Source organism: Lissotriton helveticus, chromosome 4_1 (assembly GCF_964261635.1).
Source record: "Lissotriton helveticus chromosome 4_1, aLisHel1.1, whole genome shotgun sequence".
NCBI lineage: Eukaryota > Metazoa > Chordata > Amphibia > Caudata > Salamandridae > Lissotriton > Lissotriton helveticus.
Window position 1 is genome coordinate 1,547,368,368 of NC_136063.1, and position 14,365 is coordinate 1,547,382,732.

Sequence of the window (14,365 nt, forward strand, 5' to 3'; positions counted from 1 at the left end):
CCTGTTGTCTGAAGGAACTGGACTCCTTCATTCTCTAAGTTCTGTTTGAGAGCAAGGGTAGCACATTCAATAATGAACCACTTAGGTGTTTCATTTTCCCAGTTTGTCTACTCAAGTGCTTTACTTAGTACCTTGTTGGTGTCATCTTGGGAGATACTGATATAAAGGATCTCGATGTCCAGAGAAACCAAAATGGTGGAATCCTCATCCACCATCAGATGCTGTAGGAGGGCAAGGGGACTTGGTATCCTTAAAGTAGGTGGACTTTTTCTGTATCAAAGTTTTAAGAAAACAATCGTCTGTAACAGCATGCATCCTGGAAAACAAATGTCCATCACTCTTCAATAAAGCAGGCAAATGTCTTCTGCCAAAACATGCCTGCTCCCGGGCAACTGTGCAAAAGTTTCTTTCAGTGCCAATCAGGTGTGCCAATAACTGCACTAAACAGGCAAATGACTGTGCTTACCAGATGGCAAAACTCCAGTTCCTCCTACTCAAAACTGAAAATATTTCATGTCACCAGCGAGTTAAGGGAATTGCCGGGCTATCCTTTTTATAAAATGGAATTTTGCCCAATCACCTAGAATGGCTACTGAAACGTTGACTACTCCACTTTCTACAGGTGACTGAGCATATCTCATCTTAAGCGCTCCACTCCTTTCCCTGGTGAGTTGGTCACACAACACCCCTGACACATGCTTCAACTTGCATCATGCCGCCTTTACTCTTCACAGGCGGTAGGGCACAAACGTTCCCAGCATTTGGAATTGTTTTGGTAGGCAGTGGACCTCAATTGATCCTGTAACGCAAATGTGTTTTATCTATGGCCTTAGTTCCCAACACTCGAACTTGTTTCAGCAAATGTTGGGCCTCATTCGACCCTGGAATGCAAATGTGCTTCACCAATAGCCAGAACTCCTCCCCTGAGCCATATTTCTTCTTTTCTACAACTTCCCTGCCACTGAAACATGTCCCTTTGCAGTTTCACTCAGGGTATTTCAGGTAAAGGCCACAGGCCCCAATGCTTCCTTCAGCATGATCTCCACTTCTCCATGTTGAGGCATCTTTAAAACACAGACGGATCCTTTCACTCATCAACGGTGAACGTGAATACTCCTTAAGGAAATAAATTCACTCACAGGATAGTGAAATGATAAGTCTTCTTTATTAATGCCTCATTCATCAGAGTACAGACCAGAGTAACCGTCAAACCCTTGCATTCTAACCTGTATACCTTCTGAAATACTTCATTACAGAGCCTGATGACGGACTAGGAGCGAGAACAGACACCACAGCTTTATCTACCCCTTTAGGAAATCTCAGTCAACAATAAATAACATGCTATTTTTTAGAGCTATAGATGAAGTAATTTTAAATTACATCTTAGTTGGGTTTTGAACAAAATAGTTGTGTACATTCACCAAAGCGGTTTACCAGCATGGTTTCTTGAGGAAGTGTGAAGAAACGACTGCAGCTGGGTGAGGTTCAATCTTTTATTTCTAGATGGTAACAAAAGTGGGCAGGCAAGAACTCCTCGGGCAACTAATGCTGAAGGCACCATAGGAAATATATCCCTGTAGCTAGTATCCTCCATTCTGCCCTCAAATAATTTATTCTAGGTTCATGCCCCATAGATTGTGTCCAATTACACATCCCCCCAATGTACCAAATTTACATTAGGATACAGACAAATGAAAAGATCAAATAGAGGACATACAATTAACCAAAATGTACTGCAATATCACTAATTTGCTTATATGTACTCTGCTCGGATACTTGCAACTTTACCTGTTGTCAACAAATATGCTTCTTTTGTACCTACTGCCTTTTTCTAAAGTAAAATCGCTCCTCTCACTACCCTTCAATGGCATAAAGGGTTCATGCAAATCCTTTACATAGACATGAGAATAATCAGTCTAAACACATCACCCGCACTAGGATGTATTTCTCTTGCTCGTTCACTCTCGCAGACTTTGTCACACCAATGTCTGGACTCCTGTTTTCTGTACTTGTCAGCTCCTCAGTCTGCGCAATACTCAGTTCAATCCGAAATCAAAAGGGCCAAAGAGATATCAATGCCCTATAATAATTAGGAGAAAGTCCCACTACAAGCTGTCTTCTCTTCTGTCAACTTCGACTACCAGTCTAACCCGCTTAACAAATTGAAGGCCTTAATTAATCGATTTTCCCACGCCCCAAATATTTTAGCACAGGTATCATTTATTTAAAGGGACTATTGCCCAGTCACCCTACAACTCAAAGACCTCCAATCCATGAGAACATAATTTCACTTAATCTTTTTTTGAAAAATCACCATTGCTAGTAGCAGCTAAAAACAATATTCAAAACATTCAGCCTAGTCTCGTCAACATGTCCAGTGCAAAACAATCCTCAACTCGTGTGGAACAGCTGCTATCCAACGAAAGCTCTGCATCTGAGTGGTATATAAATCCATTTTGTCTAAGGCACACCTCTCTTGAACGTGTCCTGTAATTCTACTCGTTGAAGTAGGAAGTGGATCCAAACCTCTGGGTGTTTTCTCATTTGTCACAGGCATGGCCATCTCATACAATCCACATGACTTTCTAATTGAACAAGATCGTAGTTTCTCTTCATTTAGTTTCCTCCCTGCCACGTTACTGCTAATGAGAACAAAGCATGGGTTTGCACAAACACTGGTGCCACTTTATTTTCTGTTGCTCTACGTGTTTCAAGGACACATGGCCAGCTCATCCTTGCTGAGCAATTTTTAATAAATTAACTTTTCAACATATGGCAGATCACCCACATGCTAGACCCTGAGCAGGAAGGGGTGACCCTACTATTACTACCATATCACCCTACCACCTGCTGTACTGCTTCCTGTGTTGGCATTCTTATAAGCTTTGAGTGTAAATATGGATTGCATGAACTATGGGTTATCAGAGCAGAGTTAAGCTGAGGTGGCTATGTTCAATTCTGAGGAATGTAGTGGCAAAGATCCCTTACCCCAAGGTTAGGCAAAATAATGAAGAATTTACGTTCTATTGGGTTTGTCATTAAGCTAAATCCAGAAGCATTATTGTGAAATAGCATTTTAATTGTAGCGGTGTGCAATCCGAGTAAGTAGATTTCCCGTCACAAAATTGGAGTCCTTTTCCTTTGATGCAAGACTAGATAATTAATCTGGAATTGCAAGGGCCCAAAATACATAAATTATTCAAAGAATGGAAAGTTAACATTTTAGCATCATTACACAGAATACAAATGGGGGCACACTAAATGTTTAATAAATTGAACCAGCGATCGAAGTGCGTCTCTCATTAGTGAGAATCCTGAAAATAAACGTTCTCTGAATTAAGAAGATGCTTGATCAATGAAAACATTATCGAGCTGTAATTTCAATAGAAGTCCAGTAATGAGTTACGCAATTTAAAATATGGTGTTAATCCTGGGAAGTCGTTCAAGATCCATGCCAGTATGAAGGCTTCAGAGGTAAACTCAAAAGTACTTTGAGATCATTTGCATTTGTTGTCGGTTAACCTACTTTTTTTGTACGTCTCCATCTTCAAACCGTATACACCAAATATGGCATTTAAACCATGACCCAGCTGTGAATCCATTTTTCTGATATCGCTTTTGGATTAAGACTAGCCTTATTAACAGTTATAAGGAATACATTTGAAAGATTTTAGGATGATGGTATTTTAACTAGTTCAAAGGATGAAAATGTGGTACATTAGGACATTTCCAGAAGTTATCTGCCTAAGCTTAGCTAGAGTTAAACACAAACTTTAAAATTTACCTTTCGAAGTCTTCTCTGGTCCCATTGCTTGCTATCAATTGTTTTGGCACACAGTACCACTCTTTTCGTATTCAGCCAAAGTTTCAGTGAGATATGCTTCCCCAAAAGCCACTTCTTTTCATAGTATTGCAAAAAGGTTAGGGTGAATGCGCAGGGGGGTGACATTTGTAGTAAATGCAGTTAAGCCATTGACACTTTCTGTATGACCCTTTCATTCAAAAAGTGACCTAAAACCACAGAGGTCAAACGGTATATTTAGATTTGATTGAAAATGCAGTCTTTACGAACATGCATGCCAAAAGCCTATAATGCGAGGTTGGTTAAAAGTGGTTAAGGAGTAACCTAGAGAAGCGGTTATGTAGATCTGAGCTTTATCATGCGTTGAAGCATCCCAAAATTAAGTTGCATCATTCAAATTGACACACTTATCCAGTAGCTATCCTATATTTCACAGTTTTTCATATTTAGGGTTTCTTAAAGGGCACATGGGCAAAGTGATTTGACAAAAGTACTTCAGGCTATGTGCTACAGCAGGCAGCAAGATAAAAATATATTTTTAAGAGATTTGTCTGTTGCTATATTAGTTGCTATGTGTCGGTTGTTCCAGGAACCTTCCAATATCTAGTCTTGAAGCATGGACAAAGAGAACCAAGATAATTGTTAAACTTATTTTTTTTAAATATACTCGACTAAGGCAAAGTAGAGATTTGTTCATGGAAGTATGCAATTTTATTTCAGGTAAGAATACAGGAGACTCAGGCAGAATTGCCCCGTGGTGCAATCCCAAGAAGTGTGGAAATCATACTGCGAGCAGAGGCAGTAGAAAGTGCTAGTGCTGGTGATCGATGTGACTTCACAGGTACTCTCATTGTAGTCCCGGATGTAGCTGCATTAGCAACTTCAGGTAAAAGCATTGCAGTATACTTTTAAAATGAAAAATATACAATAAAATATTTTAATTTTTTGACCCCCTTGTAGATGTTTTTGTGATGGCAATGGAGTATGTTCTGGAGCAGAAATTACTTGGTTATACATTTTTAGAAAAGTGGACTTTTCAGAGGTCCATTGAAGACAATGGAGTTGCTCTGGGATAATGACGGGTACCTACCATCTGCTCTGAGATTCCAGTATTTCTTTTAGCTTCCTCCTTTTTAACGTAGAACATTCTTCGCCCAGATGTTGGAAAGTTCTAATAGCATTAGTCCTTCTGCCTCAGCCGATACCAATTAAAGATCCTGCTAGAGGGTCCTATAACTTTGGTTCACAGCATTTAAATACTGTTATAGCCCTCAGCAGTGAGCTATAATACTATATTATGGCACTCCCCCTCAAGGTGCTGTCATGCACATCGTGTTTGTTTTTATTTTTTATTTTTTAGATTTGTAGATGGGACTAAGTCGCATACCTCTCTAAACCATCAGCCAAAGCAACAAAGGGATCAAAAACTAACAAAATTAAATCCTATTCAATGGTCGGTCCTGTAGGAAAAAAGTGTGACAGAATATAAAGTATTGACTTGCTGTGAACTCGTAGATGTTTCCTACACATTTCAATACCCGTTTACTCCTACCAAATTCAAAATAAGTCCGTGAATCAGATTTGTTTTTCAGACTTAAGGTGTACAAAACAAATTAATAGAAGGGATAATTGAAAGAGAATGGGGCAAACAAGTCGAAAATTAACATTGCACCTTTTGCATTTAGATTTGGATAACGCGCCCTTGATTTACTCGAGGAGGAACGTTTTGATCTGTCAAAAGAAAGATGATGCATGCTTTCATGCACAACTCTAAACTTATCCTGATTAGCATCAGTATACATAGGGCTGTTAGTTTTGTGATTTCTAATTTATTTGAACCGTGCTTATGGTGCATGAGATTCTACTGCCTAACATAGGTTGTTGGTGCACTTTTTTCGGAGTTTTATATAGCGCTAACTTGACCCGAAGGTATCTGGTATCAGAGCGCTTTACATGAGCACCAGCATTATATAAGGACACATTCATTCTTGTTAGTCACGGGGAGATTAAGTGATTAGCCCAGAATCACAGCATGTTGAGCATCCTTGCAGTGACTCGAACCCTGTTCCTCCAGATTTTAGGTCAACAGCCCTAATGGTAGGCCACGTCTTCTCCACAAAGGAAAGGATGCTTCAGATCGAGTACTTTAAGTAATGTAGCATGTTGAAATGTGTTCCCACTACCAGTAAGAGGCGATCTAGGTTGGTGTGACCTTCTACATGCCTCACATGATAACTTGAGCTATGAATTGAAATGTTTGAATACCCGTGCCTGTACTGCTGGAATGAAATAATCAGCTAGTGAACACAAGCGTAACATTGAGATGTTTTGTTCTGTACAGTAGTGGCTGATACCATTATTACATACGTTTTTTTTCTCAGCAGAAAAATGCAGTATAGAATAGTAAGCAAATATTAACTCTGACTCAAAGGTTCCCCGCACCCCAAAAAATGCAGACAATGGAGAAATAGAAAGAAAAATTTAGAACCTCCATTATACAGCATAAAATGCATGCATTGGTAAAGCACAACATACTAACTGTGAATTAGCGCTCATTGAAATGTTTTATACTATGATACAGCACATTTCTTCTTTTTTACTTTGCTTACCAAAGGAAAAGGTGCATGGAAACTGCCAGCTTAGGCTCCAGCGTGATTTGCACACCCGAACTCCCCACACAACAATCTTATGAGACCTGTAACATGTGACTCCCCCTTCCCATCCACCACTTCCCACTAAGCACCCAATGGGGACTGGAACCGAGGAGAAGCGCCCAATTGACTAACTTACCCAATAAAGAAAACCAAAAGAGAAAAAAAGGAGTCAAGATGAGAAAAGGAAAACCAGATTTCAAGAACAGTGATTGGATGCAAAAGTGGTGTGTGACCCCCAATGGCCAGTACAACTGTAGAGCAAAAGAACTGCCCACATCAAGGATAAAAAAGAAACAGGAGGCAGGGAACCCCAATCGAGTAATGCAATCGGTCAGAGTCTAAGTACATCCTAGAGCAGTGTGGAGTGCATGTGTTTCTCTCCTACTTACTCATCAATCAAGTATTCCGCACTTATAGAACTTTGTCCTCAAGGATTTAAGGGGCTGTAAGCATATCAAACATTATCAATATAATTTCTTTTAGCTTGGTCAATAGTTGAGTGAGGTAAAGAGTTTTATTTTCAAATCTTTTAGTGATTTGTAATTTTATTAAGGTATCTTAGAAATCTCATCATTAAAGTTAGCATAATCAGTTATTCAATATTTTGTAATTGTGTAAAACAATATAGCATCTGAATAAGGCATTAATACAATAATAAAAGTGTGTTCCTCAAACTCCCCATTCTACAGAAATCAGGATTAAATTTGACAAGGAAAAAAAGGTGGCTGTTCAGATACCAATGAAGGGTTCTGATAAGATTGGAGCATTGTCCTGGCATACCTACATGCAGTTTGTTGTCTGTAATTTACTTAATACTGATTCATGCTGATTTGGGCTGAAAATTAGGAACTTGCCACATTTTATAATGTCTCCTAGTCTCAAAGGGACTTACATTCTTCCTAGGGTAATTTTTAACATTCACACTTGTAAAAAACATCTCTCTAATAACTTGTTCTTTGCTGTACAGTATACCTCATTCTGTGTACAGCTGTATTCTAGTCTTGTAATGGATATTTACAGAGTACACATTTTGTCTATTGAGTCTACATTGTACCAGTCAGTATTTGTATAACTTGTCAACGGATATGCACATCTAAAGTTAATTATTAGTCACCACCGTTTATAAAAAATGTTGATGACATATCTTTCACACAAGCTCGGTTACCGTCTTTGGCCTTGGATAGTCTTAAAGTGATAGTGTTCTGACTAGTAATGGATTACAATTCTGCTATATTTCTCTGGAACAAGAGTTCATTTTCCTTGAAGTCCTGACCACCCATCCTTATGACAGTTTTTAGGACATTTGAGTTCAAGTTGTAAATTGTCTAAAGTAATCCCCAACAAATGTTAAATATTGTTACTTTTGAATTTGCAGTAATACTAGAAATACTTATTGGATCTATTTCAAAGATGTGACATAGGTAACATTTTTAAAAACAAATCCAAGCACTAATGTCTAATATCAAAAGTAGTTTAAAAAAAGTTAAGATTATTAAAACAAGTTGGTAGTTTATATAACTGTTAATGCTAAACTTCCCAATTTCTTTTTATTTTTAAAGTTTTTGGGATCTTAAGAAGCTGTTCAGTATATTGGCTATTTATTATATATTGGACCTAGAGATCCAAACAGTGCACACCTTTTGAGGATTAAAACCTGCTTGTTTAGTCCAATTAAATCTACTCCATGTGTTTGAATTACAATTTGAATTAAAAGTATACTGTTACTTTCAGGGGTTAAACATTTTTATATCTCTGAATCCTTTTCAATTTTCATTTGTTACAATTTACAACAAAAGATCTTTAGAACCATCAAAAACTTGCAAATTAAAATTAGCTTGGAACTTGGCCAAATCACTGGTTGCTCAATTATTTTTTTCCACTAAATGCTATCCTTAAATTCATTTGAACGTAAAAGCTTAGAAACTGCACAGGAAGAACAAACCCCCCTACCACTTGCGCATTTGCATGGGTTGTTGTGTAAATTATATGGGTAATATAGGGAACTAGTGGGAGAATACTGCAAAAGTGGATATAAAATAAGCTAATTTTGACGAAATTTGCCTTCCAGATTTGTAGTGAGAGAGATTGCTTTTGTCTCTGGTACTTCTTCTGTGAGGGCCTAGTGAAAACTTTAAAAGGAAATCAAGCCTATATATGGGATTTCCAGATCAGAATGTTGCCATGATCACCAAAGCCAACACCAGGACTCAGTTGGGTCAAAAAATTAGCACCACTAGAGTACCTATACCTTTTGAGAAGTTCCTTTAGCGTCTCTCTTCTAAACATTTGGTCTCAAGAATCTGTAGCATACTTAACACTCCAACTTCTGTTTGTAAACCACTCTTTCAAGTACACTGGGAGAAAGATCCTAATATTACATTAGATTCCAAACAATGGCAAGAGGTGTTCCTTCATACTAAGTCCCATCACGCCAAGGATCTACCGAATACTGTTTGATTGCCATCTTAGGCCACACCACCTTCCCATTATCGTTCCCACTTGCCCACAGATCAGCTGATGTGGAGAAAATGGCTTCCTCACAGACATGCTGTGGTCTGCCCTCTTTTTCTTGCAAATTCACCAATTCAGGGTCAGACCCTAGACCAACTTTTTGAGTTTGCCCTACTTGGTAAACTCTCTGCAAAATTTCATCCACTCTACTCAGAATAAAAGAATATCCCATCTCCTTCTAGTGGCCAAACACACTGTTCTTTCCATCTCTGAGGAAACCAACCTACGAACTTGGGCTCCTTGCGCTTTGGCATCTATTGGGAAATGGGAAAATGGCATATGAGCTTTCAGACAAATCTCAGTCTTAAACTATCCGGTCCTGTTCTTTAATATTTGAATAGAGGATTCAAGGACAATATATACCCATAGCTCTGCGAGCACTGGGTCTTCTCAACCCTGCACTTTTACTCCATTTAGATCCTCTGTACCTCTGGAAATTGATGTGTAATGTATTGTATATTTGCTGTGGGGCTGGTCTAGTGTGGGGGGGATTTTGGGTTGAGGTGTAAACAAGGAGCTTATTGTTTGATCTTTATTGAAGGGTGTTTTCACTGACTTTTCTGTACCTTGCAAATGCATCATTAAAAAACATTGATAAGTAAAATAAGCTAATTGTGTACAGAAGATATTTAGACATTTTTACTGGAATTTCATTATCCTTGTTTGTCTTTAATGCATTTATGTTAATTCTTTCTTAGCAGAATATTGCCTTGTATATGACAAAAAGCTCAAGTATTCCTCGATTCTTTAGTTTTCATTAGCGGCAGTCAAGTTATTGTAGCCTCTTTGCCTTAGTTATCCGATAAAATGGTAAACTGCAGCAGTCTGAGCACTGAAACTTGTATTTAAATCTTTCTAGTCCCTGTGTCACAGCTAATTAAAAAAACTGCTTTTTTTCTGTTGAGGCTTAGAGGGCCATGCCTCCATTGGAGTCCGTTATGTACATACCATGTTTTCAGTTTAACTTTTTGTTGTTGTATACCTTGCTAGCACTGATTTGATTGATGTACATCTTTATTTTACAATTCCCGTTTATAGCCACTTTTATCTGACCTAATCCCAGATTTAATAGCTTCTCATAAAATGATTCTTGGTCCAGGTCTCATCCTTGCAATATTCTTTTCTCAATACATATTTTTTGATTATTTGTCAGCTAATTAATATAGTAATAAATGATGGTTTGTATCATACTTTACTTATGAATAAAAGACATAAAGACAAATGTGTTAATGTTTTAGGTGCAAGGGCAGAAACTGGATCTAAAATGAGTGGGCTTGAAAAGTCTGCTATGGAAGGTATTCAAGGCCTGAAAGCACTGGGTGTCCGAGATTTGTCTTACAGATTGGCTTTTCTGGCATGCCATGTGGCTTCAACTAATCCTAGGGTAAGCATTTAGACCCACGTTACTCTATTTAAAGAAATGATTTTATTCTGAATTCTTTCAGACATATAGTAAACTAACTTATTCTTGATAACCCCAAATAATGTAAAGATGAAAACAATGGTCTTATCTCAATTTTGGTTGCATGATGAATATTTTTCCATTGAACCACACCATTTTACTGTATTACATACCAGAAACAATTGCCCATTAAACATGTTTACCAACTCTCAAGAATTCTTAATGAATTCTATTTGGAAGGATGAAAAGCTGACTTATCTTTCTGGGATTTGAACGTTGAACCGACAAGTTTGCTGAAAATGGCTGCAACTGCTGCTCTAAGTGTATTATTTTACTAGCTGTGAGTGCACTTTATTTAAAATATTCAAATAGGAATTGTAACTTTCATCTTGTTTTTTTATAAGTAACTTTACCAAGGTCATTTGTGTGCAGGGTTATGCTTAAGTGTGTGTGAGCTATATTGCACATTGGCCAGTCACATTAAAAATACATTTTATAAAGTGCTTGAAGTGCTTAATTTAAAAATCAGAAAATAGAAATTTCTGAAAAGTCTGTTGCTCAACATATTTCCACTGCAGCTGTGTATTTTAGTCGAATATTTTCTTATTTACATTGTTCTGTAAGATTTTATGATGGACTTTACCATCTTAAAGAGAAAATGGTTGGGGGTGGGTAGCAATTTAGTTTATTTATAGGACTTTATTAGGCCCTCTTCCAGTGAGTGCACCATGGTTCTGAGATTGCTTGGGATTAGGTTTTTCTACTTTTTCTAAAGACAAACTCATTCTTTTCTCATATAAAATATCTAACGTGGATAAAACTGTCATTCTTGGTAATGGATACATTTTGAAATGCCCTTTCTCCTAAGCTAGTAAGGCATTTTAGAATCCAAAGTAATAAACATTATGTTGCTGAAGTCAATAGGTACTGTCCTTTTGCCTAAGTATGGCTGTATTGAAAAGTCTCTCGTGGGAGAGGCTAAACTAAAACAGTTTCCCACCCATTCATGTTACCACTTTACCAATCTGAAATAGCATCTGCAATCTCCCATGAATATTGGGAAACAGTACAATTCTATGCAGAGCTATTATACATGCCTCAAATAGTGGTGTTTCTAGCCATCCACTTGCAGTGTGGAGAGGTGTGGTGCAGCGGCCAGGGCAGGTGACTTTGGAGCACAGGGTTCACGGTTCGATCACCTGCAGCAGCTCAGCACCATGTGACTCTGGGCAATAGCTCACTTAATTTCCACGACAGCCCCCAGCTCCTTGAGACCGGTAAGGGTGAGTAATTCGTGCTTTAAAAATATGGATTTACATTTTTAACATTTCTGTATCTGTTGGTGGAGGACCCTTGCTCTAATGGCTCACAGTTGTGTGCCGTGGCAGGAGAGCGAGAACTGTCGAGGGGTAGAGAAATGTAATGGGCATGCAGCTGTGTCTCCATCTAATGGATATTCATGTAATGTCTCTGGAGTCTTTGTTTGGGCAGGTGTCATTTTGGACTCAATGTATGTAATGTGTCCCAGCTCCCTTCCCCCAATCCTACCCTTTCCTATTGTGCGAATCCGTTGTAGTGTCCTCTTCCATAAATTTCCATTGCAACAATGTAATTGGCCATCTGTGTCTGAGGGCGCCTTCCACATCACAATTTGTCAATTAAATGGTACAAATGCAAGGTCTAAGAACCTATATATGTGTTTGTTCCCTTTAGCTGTGGTCCAGGGCTCAGGAGACAGGACTTGAGTGGGTACCAACGTGTGTCTCACCAGTTTGGCTGTGATGATTGTGACCGCCACCACGGGCAATTCTAATATCAGGCACACACATACCATGTGGTAGAAACCTGCCTCCACAGTCCTTCAGGAGTAGATGCAGTAAACATGCGCTTAATGGACTGGGGGAAAGACAGGCATTATATGTGTAAATAAATTGTGTTGAGTGAAATCTGGGATACCTGGATACCTCTCGTTTTGAAGTGCCAAGGCTTTGTCTGTCAGTGGTTGAGTGAGGACATTGGTCCTCTTAGTCAGTGCCTCCGCCCTGTGCTCTTGTGTTCTAGAGGTCAGTGCTATGTATAGTGTGGAGATAACTGTGTGCCACTATGTGTGAGGAGAGAGTATAGTACGGGCAACGGGGTCTGTTCCACCTCCCCAGCAGGCCAACTGGCCTGCACTATTCATTGTATGGCGTGCCACGTCAAGAAGTGCCCTGCACCTATGTTATGTCCATTATGTCATGGAAGGGCATGAGGGTAACCTCATGGAAAAGATCCCCTAAGTGGCCAATGCCAGCCTCCCGCCATGGTGCCAACCTGTGTCTCCCAGCCAGCTCTAGATGCCCGGTAATTGCCACATCACTACTGATGGCAAGGAGGGGTCAAAGGCGCTTTCTGTGCACAAATCGCTGCTAGCCTATTCGTGCCAACACCATCTGGTAGGACGTTGTTGTGGATGGTAACCCTGATCTGTCAGCCATGTGTAAATACTAGTCTCTCCCAGGAGCATGTTGATGGCCACCCGTTCGGGCCGGGGGCTGCGTACAGCCAGCGCAGTGGCCATTGCAGCTGTGCCACTGCATACTACAATTCAAAATTTGGTACACCAAACCCTCCTTCAAGCATGGGTCTTTGTATAATGGTGAGATTCACTAGACGTCATCACACCCCATATCTATTTCAGTAGGAGACCATTTAGCTTCCAGAAGATATACTTGGGAAGCATGTGTACGGTTGCTACAAAGAACTATAGTAAGCAGGACATCACAAGCATCTTACTGATCCCCACTCGCCCCAACGGAGACGGGGCAGTGAATGCCATAAGGAGAGGGATCACTGGATTGATCCCATTGTTCTTTCCACATAACTTCCTTGAGGTCCTTGCCTGTGTGGAAGATCTGGACTCGTTGATATTTGAATGTATCATGACCCCATTTAAGCCAGTGCCCCGGTGAAACATCCCTATTAGTGGCAAGGGTTGGAGTGAGAGTGGACAGGCATCACTTGGGCCAGTTGACTTTGAACCCAGAGATGTCCCTGAATTCATCCAGCTAGAGCATCAAGCCTGTGGGGGATACCCCGACCTTGCGGAAGACTACCAGGTCATCATCCACATAAATTGACAAGATGTGGTGGACATCTGGTTCAAGGACCCCATTCCTGCAGGCACAAGTGGCAGGCTAGTGGCTCCATGGCTGTTACAAATATTTGTGGGGATAACTGGCATCCTTGTCTGCTGCCCATTTGGAAGGGAAAGCTGTCCCAAATCAACTGGCCCGTCTTGACTCTTGCCATTGGATTAGAATAAAGAGTGTGAATCCAGCTCAGATACTCCAGTCTGAACCCCATACTCTTTAGGATCATCACAAAATATTTCAGCTCAGGTTGTCAAAGGCTTTTTCTATGTTGAGCAACATAGCTAATCGGCTGTGCCCCTTGGGTGTTGTCATGTATGAGCCGCTGGATATGTAGGAAAGTGCTGTGCTCTGGTATAAATCCTGATTAATTATCATGCACTAGGGTGCTGACTATGGGTAGCAATCTATTTGCAAGGACCCTCCCCAAGATTTTACAATTGAGATTAAGTAAGGATAATGGGTTGTATGAACGAACGTCTAAGGTGTCTCAGCCAGGCTTGGAGAGGACCACAATCAGTGCCTTAACCACTTCAAAAAAAATGCTAGGTGATCAGTGCTGAGAACCTGGTGGTTTATTGAATCAGCAGCTAGTCTGTGCCTGGTGACTTATATTGAGCGATTTGGGCTATGACTGTCCTTATGTCTTCCAGCTGGATTATGCTCATCCAGTTTGGCCCACTGGAGCGGGGACAAGAGCAGGGTTTGTAGTCCAATCAAGAACCCAAACATTAGATCAGGAGGGGGGCATCCCCAACTCCAGTCCAAAGTGAGGTAATTGTTTGGAAAGGCATCATTAATGTCCGCCTGTGACTACCAATAAGCCATCATCACGTCTGATGGCTCAAATAGGAACACATTGTTG

At 39.8% G+C, this 14,365-nt stretch overlaps 1 protein-coding gene across 1 annotated transcript in view; it reads left to right on the forward strand.

Moving 5' to 3' along the window:
* The window catches only part of LOC144827590 (maternal DNA replication licensing factor mcm6-like), a 520,545-nt gene that overhangs the window by 178,853 nt on the left and 327,327 nt on the right, over positions 1-14,365 (forward strand). Inside the window, exons 5-6 of the mRNA XM_078685842.1 lie at positions 4,523-4,688; positions 10,206-10,351. Of these exons, the coding sequence (XP_078541968.1) occupies positions 4,523-4,688; positions 10,206-10,351 (312 nt within the window). The remainder of the gene's footprint in view (positions 1-4,522; positions 4,689-10,205; positions 10,352-14,365) is intronic.